At 39.0% G+C, this 21,078-nt stretch overlaps 1 protein-coding gene across 1 annotated transcript; it reads right to left on the bottom strand.

Annotated features, from left to right (window-relative positions):
- Window positions 1-315: 315 nt before the first annotated feature.
- On the bottom strand, window positions 316-10,641 carry LOC127435112 (protein BTG1-like). Its single transcript, XM_051688319.1, has 2 exons — window positions 10,220-10,641; window positions 316-4,147 (listed from the first exon to the last, which is right to left on the bottom strand). The coding sequence occupies exons 1-2, from the start codon at window positions 10,362-10,364 to the stop codon at window positions 3,756-3,758; spliced, it is 537 nt and encodes a 178-aa protein (XP_051544279.1). The 5' UTR covers window positions 10,365-10,641; the 3' UTR covers window positions 316-3,755.
- Window positions 10,642-21,078: the final 10,437 nt, after the last annotated feature.

Raw genomic sequence — 21,078 nt, 5'->3', positions numbered from 1 at the left:
CTGTGGGGAATTATAAGTAACTTTAAGCAGGTTAAGGTTTGTAGAGTCTAAAATTTACAGTGAAGCTTTACTAGGCTCATCCTCTCTATTGAATTACATGCAGGCTTCCATTCTTTGTCCTAATAGAGGAAAACAGCTGAAAAGCATGTCAGTCATCTTAAAATTCTCTTGAGGGTCCTGCTATGTACTGTATTATGTCTGGCATAGATTTGCTAAAGGGCAGAGCTCCATAGCATGTGTTCAGTATGTTTTATGAATTTAGTGGAAGTTAGGCAGAAATTACTTTGATAAGGAATAAGACCAGGTCCACAGGGAAACATTGCCAAGATAGGAAATCTTTTATTACAGAGAAAAAAACTCTTCTTCCAAAATATAGAAATCTGTACAACTTCCGAACAATCAATTTACATGAACTGTACAAATTTACAGCAGTTCATCACAACATACCCAAGACTAAAGAATCAAACAATGAACACAAGAGATGTACAGACGGGAGAAAAAAAAAATCACAAGATACAGACGGCTTTATCTTGGGTAGCTCAGAATTTTTCTTTTTTTGTTGTTTTAATTTTAAAAAAGAAAGAAAAAAAAAAGAAAAAAAGGAAAGTCTATCAGCACAGAGCATGGAAACTGATATGTTTTTTTTTTTTTTTTTTTTTTTACCAAAACAACTTTGGTCCTCTCCAACACTCCTAACACGAATGGCTTCACTTATGAAAGAGAAATTCATGTTAAAATATGAAATACAAAAAGGAACACGTCTACACACAGCAAAATATCAATTATTGGCACTTCCCATATGTATGGTTGTGTACTTAGTCTACCATATGTTGTACAATAATAATACATTCTACAAATATGGAACCACTTTGAATGTGAAAGTGGCAATAACTCTAATCACTTCTGAAATGACTGACAGAATTCAGAACCAAATCATTCCCTTCTATTTTTTCACGTCTTAACCTGCACATCCATTAGAATTTCTGTGGCCTGAGCTTGGCAATACATTCCAATAGAGACTCAGCTGTCTCAAAGTCACATAACTTCAATGTTAACCTATAAGTGCATTTCATGTGCTCTTGCTCAAAGTAGACTTTAGACTCACAATGATACTAAAACTTGTGTGCAAACGTTTACTGAACTGAAACAGGTTTCAGAATGGTGAAAAGTGAAATCTGTTTGCTGATGTCATTATTTCGGTTGAGGTGGTGTGAAGTCATAATTCTTAGTAGTTTAAAAATTGTAGATCTAAAAGCACTCAAATTGTCTGTCTGAATTTGGTTAAGGTCACCAGACTGTGGTTAAAAATCTTAAATATTAAAACCATTGGGGTGGGGGGCTGCCTGTCAGAGTTAAAGCATTCAGAAGAGTGGGATGGCAAATTGCGTCCAAACTGCAGACCGTCTGACTATCTCAGGTGTTTCAATTTTCACAAATGTTTCATATGCAAATTTGGATTTAAGAAGCACGTGTGCTGTGGTTCAGCTTACCAAATGTGTTCTCCTGTCTTAAATAGCTGATGGTCCAATAAGGAACAAGGAAACAAGAAGAAAGGCAGTGCATCACAACCAGGAGCATTGCTCAATTTTCTCTTCCTGTTTGTCTCGGCCCTGTACGTCAGGCTCAGTGAGTTTGGAGTGCGCTCAGTGTGTGTGTGCTGGCTAAACTCTCCTCTGGGCTATGAGGAAGGGGGTTGGAGAGGATTGTAGCTGCCCTGATATGAGGGTCCTACCCCCTCCTACACCCAGCCTAGGGAGGGAGATGATATGTTTGACCGCGCGCCCCTAATTAAGACTGAGACCGGTGACACTTGGCTGTTATTCAGGCTGAAGACCCTCTGTGAAAAAGCAAGCACCATGTTCAGCATCTAAGCTTGGTGGGCCCTGCAATTCGGTGTGAAAAATGAGTTGACATCTGTTTTTCCAGGCTGTCTTTGTTTAGAGGCTTTAAAAACAATAGGATGGGAAACATTGGTCCCGTAAACTGGGTTTCCAGATTGTCCAATGGAGAGACTTCCGCAGTTTCTAGCTTTCCCACTGCATAAACTGCTTTATTGTAGCCAAAGAGGGCCATATCTACTCTGCAAAGGCAAAACGCGGTAACTACGCCAACACTGAAATTGAGAAAAATGACATCAAAGATACTTAATTTTATTGTTGATTTCAGTTACTGCAATTTTTACTCTCCGTTGTCTCTGAATCTGTGCATAGTTGAGCCAAAGCCATCTGTCTCAGGACAGATCAAAGACAGTGGTTCTCAACCTTTTTGACTCCAGAGCCCTTCATTGTCCAAGACACTATTCGAAGGCCAATAAATTAAAATACTTTCTCAAGATTAATTTCAGGTTAATAAATGTTTTTGGAACTATGATTTTATATGGTCTAGGCCTACATTTTAGCCTTTTTTAATTAAGCTTGATAGTTTTGATATAACCTATATAATTTTAAATCATCTCATGGCCCCCTTGGATTTTTGTTGAGGCCCTCTAGCGGTCCCCAGCCCCCTAGTTGAGAACCACTGGTTTAAGAGACTAAATTTCTGTCATAACTGACCAGACAAAATGTGTAGTTACTGAGTTTTGCCTTTGAGCAACAGCCTTGTGCATTAGAAAATAGTCTTGATGGAAAATCAGCCTGAATTGTGTGCATCTCAGTCACTTGAAAGGATAAAACGGCACTGCTGAATGCGACAACAACCTGGTTTGAAATATTTCTTTGACACAGGCTTCTTAAATATTGCAACCACATTGCTCTGCCGCCAGGCAGAGTGTAAGCAAGAAAACAAATTACGAAAATGGTGTGAAGCTGAATGAGAATGTAAAAAGAAAGCGATGGAATGCAGCTTGGTTAAGTCTAAACGTCATCCCACACAGTCTAAATGTCAAAAGTGCATTCAGTATCTTTTCTAATCAGGCAGAAAATGTAGATCGCATCTGCTCTAAGTAAAAATAAAATAAATAAAAAAAAACCTTTGCTACATCTTTCATTTTGGTATGACAAGGGGCTTAAATAAATTGTTTTAGTCATTGTTGGATATTTCTTTGTTTTTCTTATAAATTACATTCATCCAGGAGGGAGTCCCACCCCTAGAAAAAGCTACAAGCATGAGAACCTTTGCATCACAGTACCATTAACGGCTAAAGAGTTTAACAGTATGACAGGTATTCCATCGCGGCAGTGTAAAGGATGGAGGCGGTTTGAAGCTGTTCTTGTCGACCTGAAGCCCAGGAGGAGGCCCGACTGCAAACCAGACACTGAGAAATGGAGAGAAGTACCGCTTTGTGGTCCAAAAAAGTGAGGTTTTTAAAAAAGAGGCTCATAGCGGCTACTCTGCCCTGGTGCAACTGACCGTAGGTCTGGGCTTCAGCTCGACAGTGAACGGCGAGATGATGAAACAGGATTCTGAATGTAACTCCTTAATATTTTTGAGGGAGTTTGTGTTTATGTGATAATAAAAACCATGAAAGCAAAAGTGCAAAATTAACATCGGCAGACGATGGTGAAAAACCCCAAGACTGCCGTGGGAGTGGGCCAGTCTCTGCAAGAGATTGAGCCAATGTCTTGGGTCTTCATAGCTGCCCCAGGGTCAAGCCTCTGGTAGATCCAACACAAGAACAGAACAGACAACCAAATGAGTGAAAATTAAACCTACAAGGTTTCCATCTCCTGGACGATAGGACACATCCTGTTTCTTTTTTTTTTTTCTTCTTTCTCTTTTTGTTTCACGTTATCTTAAAAATGACAACAGTGGCCCGTTTAGCTGGACACAGTCATCATGTATGATTTAGCTGGGCTGGTTCGACCCATAACCAACAATTCCTCCTTGCAACTGATGTGACTGTCCACCATGGGCGATACATGGGTGACAGACGAGGTTGGGTTGCTGTTTCCAGTGGTGACGTTGGTGTTGGGACTGGATTCATAGAGCACACAGATGGATCCGTCCTCGCCGATGCGGTAGGACACCTCGAACGGGTCGACCCACAATGTGAGCTCGCTAGGAAGCAGAACATAGAGCTGCTGGATGCTCAGACCAATGCGCTGGCCAGCTTGCCCCACCAGAGGGTCCATCTTGTGGTTAATACGTATGCAGCGGTACCCAGAACCCTTGTTGGGGCGGTCTGGGAACCAGTGGTGCATGTATTGCTCTGTAAGAGAGAGGGGAAAGAGAGAAGTTGGTTATGTAATTTAAAGCCATTAACATATACAGCTCTGGGAAAAAATGAATAGACCACTGCAAAATTATCGGTTTCTCTGGATTTAATATTTATTGGTATGTGTTTGAGTAAAATGAAAATTTTTGTTTTATTCTATAAAGTACTGACAAGATTTCTCCCAAATTCCCAAAAAAAATATTGTCATTTACAGCATTAATTTGCAGAAAATGACAACTGGTCAAAATAACAAAAAAGATGCAGTGTTTTCAGACCTCCAATAATGCAAAGAAAACAAGTTCATATTCATTTATAAACAACACAATACTAATGTTTTAACTTAGGAAGAGATCAATATTTGAAATCAATATTTGGTGGAATAACCCTGATTTTCAATCACAGCTTTCATGCTTCTTGGCATGCTCTCTACCAGTCTTTCACATTGATTTTGGTTGACTTCATGCCACTCCTGGTGAAAACATTCAAGCAGCTACGCTTTGATTGATGGCTTGTGGCCATCCATCTTCCTCTTGATCACATTCCAGAGGTTACCAATGGGGTTCAGGTCTGGAGATTGGGCTGGCCATGACAGGATCTTGATCTGGTGGTCCTCCATCCACACTTTGATTGACCTGGCTGTGTGGCATGGAGCATTGTCCTGCTGGAAAAACCAATCCTCAGAGTTGGGGAACATTGTCAGAGCAGTTGTATGTGGCTTGATTCATGCGTCCTTCACAAAGACGAATTTGCCCGATTCCAGCCTTGTAGAATCACCCCCAGATAATCACCGATCCTGTGTAGTATTGTGTTTAAAAATGAATATGAACTTGTTTACTTTGCATTATTGGAGGTCTGAAAACACTGCATCTTTTTTGTTATTTTGACCAGTTGTCATTTTCTGAAAATAAATGCTGTAAATGACAATATTTTTAATTGGAATTTGGGAGAATTGTTGTCAGTACTTTATAGATTAAAACAAAAATTTTCACTTTACTCAAACACATACCTATAAACAGTAAATCTAGAGAAACCGATAATTTTGCAGTGGTCTATTAATTTTTTTAATAAAATTAATTAAAAAAAATAATAACAATTAATAATAACACACACACACCAGGGTTGGGTAAGTTACTTAAAAATAGTAATCCATTACAAATTACTAATTATTTCTCAAAATTGTAATCAGATTACTTCATTAATTACTTCACTGAAAAATTAATCACATAAATAATTACTGTCAAGTTACTTTCTAAAACACTTTTCCACTCAACAAAATCACAATAATTGTTTATTGTTACAAGTAATACACTCAGCACCTCACATTTCTCCTTCACAATAACGCATTATGGGGCCAAAATTCATGTATTGTACATAAATAATAATAGGGCTGCCCCCGACCAAAGATTTTCCTTGTCGACTAGTAGTCGTTAGTTTAAGCGATTAGTTGACTAGTTGTTGCACGTTTATGATATTAATTTAATTACTTAAATATATATATTGGGGGGCATCAGAAAATGGTTTGAGTTCCTGTGCTGAGAAAGAATGTTATAAGTAACATTGCTAATACTGTTCTACATTACAGAGAAATACTAAACCGTAATAATGAGCCTTTAAAATAAATATTTTACAAGCGCACGCACAAAGCGAGCCGCAGCGACACCGGCAAAATCTGTAATGATTCTAAATGTGTCAGAAAAACCAGCAAGGAGACTGTCTGAACATTTTGTTAATTTATAGAGAGAAATGCACATTAGGGTTGTGCCGACAGACGATGATCTCGGGGATCGACGATGGTCAGAGTGATCGCCAATAGCTGTTGCCTTTGATGATGTCAAGACGATATTCGCTTTCCCATTAACGTATTAAATTATTATTAGGCTATTATTATTATCAAATTAATATTACAAATAATTTGCCCGTAGACACACAGACACGCGATTGAAGAAACACTTTATTATATTATTAAGAACAGATGACAGAAAAGCGTCTATGCGCATGTATGACACGCTGTTTGTACGGAGGCGTGCAGTCTCGTGGAACATGCGCATGTAAAAGGTTCTCACTCTTTCTTTGTTTCTGTCTTTTTTTGTTGTTGCAAGAACAGTATCGTCTATGAGTGCTGCAAATGACTTCAGACATCTCAGCTCAGGAGGTGCTTTGAGTTCAGTTCACTTTATTTCCACAGAGCAGTTCATTGTGACCACAACTCTGTAGCCTATACATCTGTGATTAAAACATAAAATAAAACAAAAACATGTTCACCTTGAACCATGATTTATAGTGATTATTATTATCATTATAATTATTATTTTTACATTTATAATTGTTTTTATGTTTTCATTTGTGTAAGTAATTTTCCACCTGCATGTTTAGACAGATACTTGCCTGATGGTAAATGGAAAGATGGTTACTTATATATATATATATATATATATATATATATATATATATATATATTATTTATTTTGATCACTTTGCTTTCATTTGATTTCAGTTTTTCCTTTTTTTAATAAATTAATTTAATTTAAAAAATATTCACCGATCCCTCAGCCCAGAGGTTGCCGATGTAATTGGATATTACAAATATATATATATATATATATATATATATATATATCGTGAAGGAGGGAAAAAAAAAAAAAACGAATTTATTCACACACATGATGTATTTTCCCGGACAACGAAATACCCGACCGGTAGAGAATGCACAGATGAAGTAGGTTCTTTGCTAGAGAGATGTTCGCAACTGTTGTAAAACCATCTTTCAAAAAGTTGAAAAACACACATTTTAATTGCACTTAATTTTTTTCCAGTTTCATTTGAATTTTTAGTTAAAATAAATAAAAAATAAAGTTCAAAGTTTGAAATTAAGGTGTCGCTTTATTGTGTACGCTTAACCCTAACCCTTCTTAACGAAAATTACCCCATAGTACCACCTAGCATCCAACCAGAGGTAATACTGGTGTTTGTCAGTTTCCTGTGGAGTTTTTTTTTCTGCAACCAACCGACCAATCAAAACTTGGTCGACCAAGACTCTTCTCATCGACTAACGTTTTGTCGACTATTAGGGGGCAGCCCTAAATAATATATTAGAAATAAGCATAATCATATAATGTCCTTAAAAGTAATTAAAGTCAGTAACTGTAATCTGATTACAAGAATTTAAAAATGTAATGTATTACACTACATTTTTGACTAAAAGTAATTACATTACAGTTACTAATTACTTTGTAATTGTATTACACCCAACACTGACACACACAAATGTTTTGAAGTATTACAATAATTTGATTACCAATTTCCCATAAACTCTGTTTTAGTTTTTATGGATTTACGATACAACGTAATATTTATTTTCTGCATTAGCAAGTGTTATTTTAGTAATAAAGGGAGAATATGTTACAAAGAGACAATGTAAAAAAAAAAACTTGTTAGTTTCTAAATGTAAACATTTATAAGAACTTTCAAAAAGCAACTTAGTATTGTGAAGCACATACACATTACCTAATACAGAACCTAACAATAATAAATCGAACACAATTTTTAATCACAAATTCTGCAATCTGATAACTTGGCCTTGATATGCTGCAAATGTTACAGTAAAATGGGTGCGAGTATACACAAAGTATGCTTTTCACAGTAAGAAAAAGACTGTTGGCAGAGCACAGATAAACAACCATTAACCATCTGTGTCCGCGGCCTACGTGCTCGAGTGAGGGCCTTTTGATTGCACAATACCCTATTGGCCTGATAGCCACAAAGTCCTCAAATTATATTCTATACACAAGAGCAAAAGGCTGAAGTCCTGGCGGAGCAGCTGGAGGGGGAGGGACCCTCCTCTTAAAGAGACAGCGTCCTATTTAGACAACCTGATTTCAGCAAATATTGCCGAGTCCGAGATCTGCTTATGTTTTTGTTTTCAGCTTGAAGTTCAAAAATGTGCTAACCTAATTAATCTTCATATGGTATATTGCTGAATATAACATTTGCAGTAGTGACCGCAAAAAGCTGTGAAAATTACTTTTATTAGGCCAAATTACACTCAACACAAAGGGCAAATTTTTTATAAAAGACAAATTGTTGCAAGAGTGTTTTCTATCCCTTCTGGCTCTATGTATTGGGTGACAGGTGGGGAACAGGAGAAGAAGGGATGGGTCTGAACTAAGCCAGGCTCCCTGCATGTACATCTAAAATGTGTGTACACAATTTTTAAATAAGTGAAATTGGTGTTTGTCAATATTTGAACTACCTTGGAACTGTGCTATGGAGTTTTGTTTGTGAAATGTTGAGCTACGGTTTGCTTTACAGTGGGGAATTAGGACAGAGCTGTGACGAACTTCGATTAGACAGAAACAGGAAGGAGAAGCAGATTTTCAGAGTGATCTTACACAACACCTGTGTTTTCAGTCTGGTAATCCAGATTACCATCTTTAACACACATGCACACATTTTAACTGAGTGGAGAAGGAACTAACACACTTTTAAAATAACCTATGAGGATTATCTGCCAAGTTGAATCCGCATTGTTCAATTGTGCGGACATTCGTTGGACTGAGGGAGCTGAGCAGGGAATTAGAGAGAAAAAAATATATAGTAACATTATAAAATCCTCTGAACTGCAATAGTATTATGTGAACTGAAACTAGCACGCACATCCCCCCCTTTTTCTGCTGGCAGCCATTTTGTCGGACTGGGGCCACAAATCCATTTGTTTACAAACAGCATTTGATGTTCTGTTCCTTAGAAAAATAAAAAGAAGGAGGTTTAAAATGTTAAGAGCAATATTAAACAAAGTATGCATATATAAATGTATGGTTTTCCTAACACCTTTTTTAATCTGGTGACAAACATCTAAAGTAGAATCTGTGTATTTTTTTGCATTAACTTGTGATATTACAATTATAGTGTTGCGTTCAACGTGAATGTATTTGTTTTTGGTTGTCATTAAATTGTTTAAACGCATTTTATTATATTTTGTCTTCTAAATAAAGGGCCCAACAAAACGCTAATTCATTGAAAATACAGAAAGGAAAAATGGGCATTAGAAAAGGGGGAAAATTATAACAACAGGAAATAACAGCTATTACTGACGCAGTTAAACAATGAACGCACTTTAATTATCTGTACTAATACACCACCGTTTCTATCATTTGATTCGATATTTGGTTAATTTGTGACATAGGCAGAACTAAAATAAAAATGTAGAAATTAAAAAGAGCTTTGAATTCGAGCGCCAAAACAGCTGAAAGGTTATTCTAATGCCTGTTCAACGTGTTGCGGTCAATATCACTGTACTCTTTGTTATTACACATTTATTACAATGAAATACGGACTCAAGCATTTGCGATGTTCAAAAAGATAAAAAATATAATCTATATTCATTCTGCTTGTGCATTACGTCACTTCCTGCCCACACCACGTACAAGGAGGCTAATTCATCCATTTTGTGAACTACACAAATCCACCGTCGGCCAAATTCAGTTGATTTAACTCTTTCATAAATGTATTTCGTTCTTTTGTTCCTTTTTTTTTTTCATTTCAGTCCGTCTTTAGGTCGTGGGTTTCAGCTGTTTTTTTGCCTGCGCCTTTATGTTCCTGTGCAAAAGGGGCCGTTCACACAGAACGCGTTCACTGCTTTTTGTTGTTGTCTATGTAAACGCGCGAGACAGACATTTTTGACCGTTGCGCCACGTCTTCCGTTTTTTAGACGCCAAGTTCAGTTCAAAAGCACTTAAAATGGTAAAACTCGTCTCGAGACACATACGTTCGGTTCTATTCGTTGCGCTGCGTCGAGCCTTTTGTATCGCTAGAACGCGTTCGGCCGCGAACTGCCTCCAACGCGTCCGTGCGCTTCCGCCTATGTGGCCAACCCCATAACATTACCTCAAAAACAGAGGTCGGTGTTTATCCACACCTTTCATAATTAAATTAAAAAAAAAAATAATAAAAAAAAAATATATATATATATATATATATATATATATATATATATATATATATATATATTGCACATAAATAGACACGAAGTTCACATCCATGTGTAAAAATGCTGATATGTGCATTTACCTGCCAGTATGTCCTGTAAGGTCTGGCTGAATGTCTGGAGCTGTCTGTCGTTCACATGTCCTTTAATCCGCAGAAATCTCGACAGAAATCCGACGGCGGCGGTTATCTCTGGCTTCATCGTTCCCCGAGCACAAAGGGTATGCATTGAGAGGCTCTGTGGGCTTTATCTTGGTGCTGTATGGCCAGTGCGCTTTTGTTTCAGTTCACAAAATGGTCCTTGTTTTTCGCGTGTTTTATTTCTCTGATGCCTATGTTGAGCATTTATTTGTCGAGGCAGAAAAAATCTGGTGAGTACTGCGTGTTCCAGGGCGGTACAGTGCTGTGACTTTGGTTGTTTTTCCGATCAAAATCGAGGTGGGCTCCTGTCAACTGTGTGACCACCCTTCTCCGTCACTGTTCCCCAACAGAGTAGACCGTATTGAAAGCGAACAGCGCTTATGTAATGTCCCCGCCGCCACACGCAGCAACAGCAACAAAAACGAGCCAATCACGACGCTGACACGAAGTGACGTCTACGCGGAGGAGTGGGTTCATTGCGTCACCACTCTAGAAATAAACAGAGCATGAGAAAAAAAAGGGCTATATGAAGACTCTTTAACCCTTTCCTCTGAATTACCAAAAATAATAATAATAAAACACCATAACAGCGCTTCGAATCTCACATTAATGTACAAATAAATCCAATGCAATAACTATTTACATCAAAGATGTTATGGTAGTACCACCGTGTTTTAAATATCTTGAAGTACGATGCAAATACCATGTTGTATACATATGGTTATCATTCAGAAACATGGTATTACTATTTGATACCATCATTGTATCATTGTACTTTTTTGTAAGGGCAAAACACTGCTATAACTACTCTCACAGGATGGTTTAAACAATGATTAGTATATAAAAAAAATCCTCAATCTGACTACCACCCCTGGAGTCGTTAGTTCGAATCCAGGGTGTGCTGAGTGACTCCAGGCAGGTCTCCTAAGCAACCAACTTGGCCCGGTTGCTAGGGAGGGTAGAGTCACATGGGGTAACCTCCTCGTGGTCACGATTAGGGGTTCTCACTCTCAATGGGATGTGTGGTAATATATGCGTGGATCGCGGAGAGTAGCGTGAGCCTCCACATGCTGTGGGTCTCCGCGGTGTCATGCACAACGAGCCACGTGATAAGATGTGCAGATTCACTGTCTCAGAAGTGGAGGCAACTGAGACTTGTCCTCCGCCACCCGGATTGAGGTGAGTAACTGTGCCACCATGAGGACCTACTAAGTAGTGGGAATTGGGCATTCCAAACTGGGAGAAAAGGGGATAAAAAATAAAAAAATATATAAAAATCCTCAATCTAAAATATGTGAGTTCCTGTAGGTCAACTAGTACAGCATGGCGCTAGCAATGCTGAGATCATGGGTTCGATTCCGAGGGAACACACAAACTGATACAATGTATACCTTCAATGCACTGTAAGTCGTTTTGGATAAAAGTGTCTGCCAAATGCGTAAATGTAAACGCTTGAAGCAATACTGTGGCAACTGAAAGTTGTGTGTAATGACAGCTCACACTGCTGAAACTGTAGTGATATTTGGAATTACCCAAACACTTCAAGGGGAAGACCCAACCTTTAATGCGAATGCACTATAGTATCATTTTAAAGAAACAATGTGCATCCTACATAACCACAATTTTCATGAACAAACAGTAGTTTGTTTTAACTATCTGAAGAAAAAGCATAAATCAGCATATAGTATACAGACTAGTAGAGTCTATATATTCCAGCATACAGGAATATACAGAATTCTAACAAACAAGTCAAAGTTACATTAAAAAAACAATCCGAGTTCGATACAAGTTAAGCTAAATCAACAGAATCTGTGGCATAATGTTGATTACCACAATAAGTAATTTCATTTAAAATAGCAAAAATCAAATTACATTGAGGCACTTACAATGGAAGTGACTGTGGGGCCAGTTTGTGGAGGGTTTAAAGACGTTAATGTGAAGCTGATAATTTTATAAAAGTACATTAATTTGCCTGCTAAAACTTGTGTATTATTTGAACTGTAAAGTTGTTTAAATCATAATGTTTACAGTCATTTTACGGTTTTAAGGTTTTTTGACATTACAACGTCATGGTAACAAAGTTGTAAAATTGGCTATAACTTTACACAGAAAAGGTTAGTAAGTGATTTTATCACATTAAAATCATGTTAACACGCATATTATGCCTTGTTGCTATACTTTTGAACCAGTGAGTATTTTATGTTTACAAATTGGCCCCCATTCACTTCCATTGTAAGTGCCTCACTGTAACACAGATTTTTGCTTTTTTTAAGAAAAGGAGGGATGAGTCATAATACATTTTTGTAGTAATCAATATTATGCCACAAATGCTGTTGATTAAGCTTAACTTGTATTAGAACCAGAATATTCCTTTAATAATGATTATATTCCTACACATCATTCACATGAAACATCCATATCTAAGAATCTTTTGACAATGCTTGCAGTGATCCAAACAGCTGTTGTATCAGCCATTTACTTTATCTTAAAAAAGCCTTGGAAAATAGATAAGGGAACTTACTACCCTCCAAAATTCTCTAACAATACTCTGTCTATCCCTATAATTTTTCAACAAATATCTGCTTTTAGGAAAAGTTTGGCACATTTATCACAGACAGTGTGATTATGCTGATTATGTTGAGGACTTGTTTTGAGCCCTCAGAGAAACACTGGTTTTAAAATTTTTTTAGAACAGCATAGGATGCATGTATGTGGCCATGTCCCTCTATCAGGGGAATAAACTGCTGAAATGTGTTTCAAAAACTCCTCAGAGGAAGACATGGAACATTCTGGCCTAATTCTGTTGCTCTTTCTATGTTGTGGCAAAGAACAATTACCTCTGAACTGCTGTGTGCTGACTCAAGGCTCAACCTGACCTGCCCTTGGAACCTTTCATTCAATTATACTGTCACAAGGGTCGGTCCAAGACCAGCTAATGTTAGTATTTAGTAAATAACCACATATTGAGATTCTGAGTCTAATGCCTCACTTTCTTTACTAATCTCTTTGATGTCAGTGTTAAGAGCACATGTACGTACAAACTCACTATTTGATAAGCACTTTATCAGGTAGGACAATCCATTCCACTATATGAATAAACAGTTTTGGTCAAACTTAGACCCCATGAAATCACTTGTGTTGATTTTTTTTCTTATTGAAATAGGAAGTTGAGGCAGGACACATTGAAGGGCTTTTTTAAATTGGCTATATCCTTTAAACTATATCACATCCCTGAACTATGATTTGCAGCTTGCTACTGCTAGTTAGAAGTAGAATCAGAGAGCATTTTACTGACAAAATTTAGATACACCTTAAGTGTAACATGAGTCATGCATTTATTTTTGGTCCGTTTTACCAGAAATGCATAAATCTGATAAAAGATAATTTTGTCAGCTTTTAGGAGTTTAGTATGGCCTCAAAGCAAACAGAAATGGACTGAAAGCCACGGAACTAAAGAAATAAGAATGAAATGTAACATAAAAAGGCAATATCTTGAGTCACAATATGTCAAACTAATTAATCTTACCCAAAATGCGCAGTGACACCTTGTTTCAACTTAATTAATGAACCTTGTGGTGTCTCATAGACCATTCAGTAAGCTGAATACAAGCCTCGGGTAAACACAGAAGCTAGCAGAGCAGAGCAGGCCAATGTCACCATTCACAAACACAGGAAAATCCAGCATGACTGAAAATAATCGAGAATTCAGTGGTGGCGATTCTATTCCAGATGAATCAGAATATCCTCTCTACACCCACAAATACAAGAGCTCAAAGGGTTGAGAGAAATGTATGTGTTTTGCAAGGCTGAGATCAGTTTGCCATTTATTTTAGGTAGGATTGAGATCAGCTCTAAATGGCAATACTGAAACCGCTACAGTGCTATACTTAGTCTTCCAAAGCCCATAATGCATCTAAAGTAACATTGATACCCCGTATTAAACAACCCCTGGCAATAACTGCCCATTACCGGAATACAGATTCCACATAGCCAAGAATATTGGTGTGTGAGGAAAGAAAGGTAGTGATGAAGGAATGAATGAAGAGAGTGGAAGGAAGTGAGGAAAGAAAGGAAGGAAGGGTGGAAGAGAAAGGAGGAAAGTGAGGAAGGAAAGTATCAAGAAAGAAAGGGAGGGAAAGGAAGAAATTGAGGAAAGAAAAGGGGGAAATGAAGTGAGGAAAGAATGGAAAGGAAGTGAGGAAGAAATGAATTGAGGAAAGAAAACAAGAGAGAGGGAAACAAAGAAAGGAAGTGAGGAAGGAAGGAAGAGAAGGAGAAATTAAGGAAGTGATGAAGGAACGAACGAAGAGAGTCCAAGTGAGGAAAGAAAGGAAGGAAGGGTGGAAGAGAAAGGAGGAAAATGATGAAGGAAGGAAAGAACCAAGAAAGAAAGGGAGGGAAAGGAAGAAATTGAGGAAAGAAAAGAAGAACCAAATCAAAATCAAATCAAATCACTTTATTGTCACACAGCCATATACACAAGTGCAATGGTGTGTGAAATTCTTGGGTGCAGTTCCGATCAACATAGCAGTCATGACAGTGATGAGACAGTACCAATTTACAATAACATCAAATTAACACAACACAATTTAAACATCTGATATACACATAATTACACTCAACAATATACAAATAATAACATACACTGTACAGAATACAATACGCACTATATAGATACACATTATTCAATAAAAATAAAAAATAAAAATATATAAAAAAGTATATATAGTATGTATAGAATGTACAGTATTGTACTGTATTGACATTCAGCTATCGGTTGATAGTCAGTTGTTTAGAGAGAATATAATATAATAATAATATAATTTATGACAGTCCGGTGTGAGATATAAGAGTAAGGGTAATAAAGTGCAGTGCTGATGTATTTGATCGTGGGAGATCAAGAGTTCAGAAGTCTGATTGCTTGGGGGAAGAAGCTATCATGAAGTCGGCTGGTGCGGGTTCTGATGCTGCGATACCGCCTACCTGATGGTAGCAGTGAGAACAGCCCATGGCTCGGGTGGCTGGAGTCTCTGATGATCCTCCGAGCTTTTTTCACACACCGCCTTGTATATATTTCCTGGAGGGAGGGAAGCTCACCTCCGATGATGTGTCTGGCAGTTCGCACCACCCTTTGCAGTGCTTTGCGGTTGTGGGTGGTGCTATTGCCGTACCAGGCGGAGATGCAGCCAGTCAGGATGCTCTCTACAGTGCAGGTGTAGAACCATGTGAGGATGTGGCGGTTCATTCCAAACTTCCTCAGCCGTCTCAGGAAGAAGAGGCGCTGATGAGCCTTCTTCACAACGACTTCAGTGTGGATGGACCATGTGAGTTCCTCAGTGATGTGGACACCGCAGAACTTGAAGTTGCTGACACTCCCCACCGGTGCTTCATTGACGGTGATGGGGCTGTGTTCTCTGTCTTTTCTCCTGAAGTCCACCACAAGCTCCTTTGTCTTACTGATGTTGAGGGAGAGGTTGTGCTCCTGACACCAGTGTGTCAGAGTGTGCACCTCCTCTCTGTAGGCTGTTTCATCATTGTCAGTGATCAGACCTACCACCGTCGTGTCATCAGCAAACTTAATGATGGCATTGGAGCTATGTGTTGCCACACAGTCATGTGTGTACAGGGAATACAAGAGTGGGCTGAGAACACAGCCCTGTGGGGCTCCAGTGTTGAGGGTCAGTGATGAGGAGATGTTGCTGCCTATTCTAACCATCTGGCGTCTGCTTGACAGGAAGTCCAGGATCCAGCTGCACAGCGAGCTGTTTAAGCCCAGAGCCCGGAGTTTCTCATCTAGCTTGGAGGGCACAATGGTGTTGAATGCTGAGCTGTAGTCTACAAACAGCATTCTCACATAAGTGTTCTTTTTTTCCAGGTGGGAGAGAGCAGTGTGTATTGTAGATGCAATGGCATCATCAGTGGAGCGGTTGTTGCGGTAAGCAAACTGCAGTGGGTCTAGAGAGAGAGGCAGCACAGAGCAGATATAATCTCTGATTAGTCTCTCAAAGCATTTGCTGATGATGGGGGTCAGAGCAACAGGACGCCAGTCATTTAAACAAGTTATTTTTGATTGTTTTGGAACAGGCACAATGGTGGATGTTTTAAAGCATGTGGGGACTACAGACAAAGAGAGGGAAAGGTTGAAAATGTCCTTAAAAACACCAGCCAGCTGGTTCGCGCACGCTCTGATGACGCAGCCCGGAATGCCGTCTGGGCCCGCGGCTTTGCGGATATTCACCCGTCGGAAGGATCGGGTTACATCCACTACAGAGACGGAGAGTGAACTAACCTCTGTAGCTTCAGCCGCGAGAGCTCTCTCCACGAGGGCGGTATTATTTCCCTCGAAACGAGCATAAAAAGTATTTAACTCATCCGGGAGAGAGGCAGCGGTGTTCATGGTGGAGTTTTTATTCCCTTTAAAGTCCGTGATGATGTTAATTCCCTTCCACATGCTTCTAGAGTTGGTGGTGTTAAACTGTCCTTCAGCCTTGCTCCTGTACTGGCGTTTTGCAGTTTTGCGGGCATAACTGGCTTGTTTATGCTCCTCCGCATTCCCGGAATTAAAAGCGGAGGTCCACACATTAAGAGCCGCGCGAACATCGCTATTAATCCAAGGTTTCTGATTCGGATAGATCCGTACTCTTCTGGTCGGAACCACGTCCTCTACGCACGTTCTGATGAAGCACATTACGCTATCTGCGTAAAGCTCGATGTCGTCATCAGAGGCGGACCGGAACATCTCCCAGTCCGTGTGATCAAAACAGTCCAGAAGAGAGGGGGAAACGAAGGAAGGAAGTGAGGAAAGAAAGGGAGAGGGAAGGAAAGAAGGGAAATGAAGTGAGGAAAGAAAAGAAGAGAGGGGGAAACGAAATGAGGAAAGAAAGGAAGTGAGGAAAGAAAACAAGAGAGAGGGAAATGAAGGAAGTGAGGAAATAAAGGAAGGAACGGTGGAAGAAAAAGGAAGGAAGAGAGGAAGGAAAGAAGAAATAAACAAAGAGAAGGAAAGAAGGAAGAAATAAACGAAGAGAGGGAAAGGAAGAATGGAAGAGAAAGCAAGAAAGTGAGGGAAGCAAGGGAGGAATGTGGAACAGAGGGAAAAGGAGGAAGTGAGGAAAGAAGAGAGAGGAAAAAGGGAAGTGAGAAAAGGATGGAAGTGAGGAAAGAAAGGAAGGAAGTGAGAAATCGAAGGAAGGGAGAAAGGAAAGAAAGAAAGTTAGGGAAGAAAGAAAGGATGGGAGAGGGAAAGGAAGGAAGCTGTTTTATTACTCAGTAATTTCTCCGTCCTCCTGACCTCCCTTCGGAAATGATTGCCTTGATCTGTTGGTACAGAAGCGTCATTTCAACCAAACAGACATTTTAGAAAAGTAGATTTAAAATGTTTAATACATGAAGCAAAAAATCTAATTTAAAGGTGCTATATGTAAGATTGACAACAAGCGTTTGAAATGGGTACTGCAGTCCAAATTCAAAATACTGGGGAGCTGTCTGCCCCGCCCCAGACTCGAAGCTCATGTGGGTTGGCCGAATGTTGACATGCAAATTAGCCAGCTCAGCATCCATTTTAAAGAATTTCTGGTCTTTAAGCTGTCTCCATCTTCCAAAGGCATCTCCAGTATTTATCCTGGTTTTACTACACCTCTGGTCATGGTGGTTTTTAGACGGATGGCGAGGCTTTTTAGGTCGGGTGGAATCTGTGATCTCTGATCCTGTTCGTTTGCTGGCTTCCATGGCTGCAGCACGCATTGTTGTTTGCCTGCAAACTTGTTCAAATCTGGCAACACGGCGGTGTCACAGGCCAAAACATAAACAGAAATTCCGACCCAGAATGAAAACTTCAAAGTAGAATATACTGGCTGTAGCACTGTTATCGTAGAAGCCAGTATTTCAATTTAGCATGTTTCCTAATTCTCTAATGACATATTATGATCATTTTATGATTTAGTACAGTCAAAATATTACATATTGCACCTTTAAGGCATTCTTTAACATTTTTTACTAAAACAATGTTTTTTCTGTGAATGAGCAAAGTGTGCTAAAACTTTATTCATTTTTTGAACCCAGCTGATTATTGTGTATTATTGTATTATTTTAAGGATTAAATTTGTTTTAGACTTTGCTATAGTAATCGATAGTGCGCAAACCGCACGTGGACACGAAGAGCGCTTCACCTGTTTACTCTAAAGCACACACAAAATATATGCTATTCATTTTATTTAGCCTAAACTCAGCTTTTTGTGGTTTAATAATCGCATGACTATTTCATTGTTTTAATGTTATTTTGATTAATTGTGCAGCCCTGAAGGATCGTGACATTAGTCTAATGATGCACTCTTAAAATCATTGTGATATTCACAATATTGCTTAATTTGATATAACAAGCAAAATCACTGGGATGATATCATGGCCCTATAAAGCAGCCCTACACAACAATCTGTGCTTGTTTTTTGCAGGTTACTTGCGTTCACTTTGTTTTTGAGAGTAATGGCTCTTATTGTTCAGAAACTTCACCCCTCCCTAACGGAGTCAGGTTTGTAGGCCTCCTTGCTCGCACATGCTTTTTCAGATCTGCCCACAAATTTTCTAGCAGATTGAGGTCAGGGCTTTGTGATGGCCACTCAAATACCTTTACTTTGTTGTCTTTAAGCCACTTTGCCACAACTTTGGAGGTATGCTTGGGGTCATTTGGAAGACCCATATGTGACCGAGCTTTAACTTCCTGGCTGATGTCTTGAGATGCTGCTTCAATATATCTACATAATTTTCCTTCCTCATGATGCCATCCATTTTGTGAAGTACACCAGTCCCTCCTGCAGCAAAGCACCCCCAAAACATGATGCTTCACTGTTGGGATTGTGTTCTTCGGCTTGCAAGCCTCACCCTTTTTCCTCCAAACATAATGATGGTCATTATGGCCAAACAGTTAAATTTTTGTTTCATCAGACCAGAGGACATTTCTCCAAAAAGTAAGATCTTTGTCCCCATATGCACTTGCAAACTGTAGTCTGGCTTTTTATGGTGGTTTTGGAGCAGTGGCTTCTTCCTTGCTGAGCGGTCTTTCAGGGTATGTCGATATAGGACTCATTTTTACTGTGGATATAGATACTTGTCTACCTGTTTCCTCCAGCATCTTCACAGGGTCCTTTGTTGTTGTTCTGGGATTGATTTGCACTTTTTGCACCAAACTACATTAAAAAAATTTTTCTGTGGTCTTGCCTGATTTCTTTTGATTTTCCCATGATGTCAGGCAAAGAGGCACTGAGTTTGAAGGCAGGCCTTAAAACACATACACAGGTACACCCCCAATTCAGTACACCTCCTATAAGAAGCTAATTGGCTAATTGTCCAAAGGCATGACATCATTTTCTGGAATTTTCCAAGCTGCTTAAAGGCAGTTAACTTAGCGTATGTAAACTTCTGACCCACTGGAATTGTGATATAGTCAATTAAAAGTGAAATAATCTGTCTGTAAACAATTGTTGGAAAAATTAGTCATGTCATGCACAAAGTAGATGTCCTAAATGATTTGCCAAAACTATAGTTTGCTAATATTAAATATGTCGCGTGGTTAAAAAATGATTTTTAATGACTTCATCCTAAGTGTATGTAAACTTCTGACTTCAACTGTAGATGAAGGTAGATGTTTGCTTTGTAGTGACAAACACTTCCTCACACACCCATTACACAAACACACACATTACACATACTGTGAATGATGTGATATGAACCGAGCATGTGCGTGGTGTTTGGACGGGAAGTGTCTCTAAATCATAGCCACGGTATTCGTTTGGTAGCCTTGGCATTTGAGGCCTAGCTCAGCAAACATTGTGTGTTAGTTGCCTGTCCTCTTAAATGACATTAAATGGTTTGTGTACTTTATTGTCAGTCCCTAAAGAAAGTAAGTCTGTTCAACCATAAACATAAAACTATAGAAAACTCAAAAGGTTATCTCAGCACTGCCAGTTTGGAATTGAGTATGCAAAGTCATAAAAGGGAAAGCCAATGAAGCTCAGACTGTTGACCATGGCTTATGAATAAACCGCTGTCGGAAAAAAAGGCAAATGTCCTACAGGTACAGGGAACTATCGATCCAAATAAAACCCACAAAACCCTCCATGACTCATCCTTCTCTTTCCTATTTCTCTGATCCAGGAAGCTTTGGAGTGCTCTTTATAATGGTTGGAAGAAAAGCTCCCAACTGTGTGGTTTGGCCATCACTTCCACACATTCCAATAGAAACTCAACTCTGTTCGGCTCAAAGACAGTCAAACACTTCCTGTTCACTTCCATAAGACCTAAAAACAAGTTTATGAAACACAGAAGTGACATTCAGGAAGTGACATTCAGGGACAATTCTTGCTGTTTTTTAAGCCACATTAATGATGATTAAACCTTGATAAGCAGAGGTTGAAACAATCTTGCAGACCTCAGGTCTATAAAGAGAGACACTAATCAGTGCAGCCCATGCACTGTATCTGTCCATATCTCTCCCAGTCGCCAGGCTGGTATGACTTTATTTTTAGAGGTGAGAGAGAAGAGCCCCTTCCAGCCCCAGGCTCCACCAGATACTCAAGGATATTGTGTAACTTTTACTACTTTGTTGAGAGGGAAAGGGTGAGCCAAGTTTTGCCTCTGCAGAGTCAACAGGCCACATGGATAAATTAAGTTTAATAGAATCACGTTACTATACCTACATTTTTGCAAAATTATTTTTACATGGATCATTCTACATATCGTGGCAGTTTCCTAATTCCCCTATCATCGGAGCAACCCAAGCTTGAATTACCATCTTGATGGGGCAATGA

The sequence above is a fragment of the Myxocyprinus asiaticus genome, chromosome 45, assembly GCF_019703515.2.
Source record: "Myxocyprinus asiaticus isolate MX2 ecotype Aquarium Trade chromosome 45, UBuf_Myxa_2, whole genome shotgun sequence".
Taxonomy (NCBI): Eukaryota; Metazoa; Chordata; class Actinopteri; order Cypriniformes; family Catostomidae; genus Myxocyprinus; species Myxocyprinus asiaticus.
Note: the sequence above shows the minus strand (reverse complement) of the source record. Positions and strands in the feature narration are given on the sequence as shown.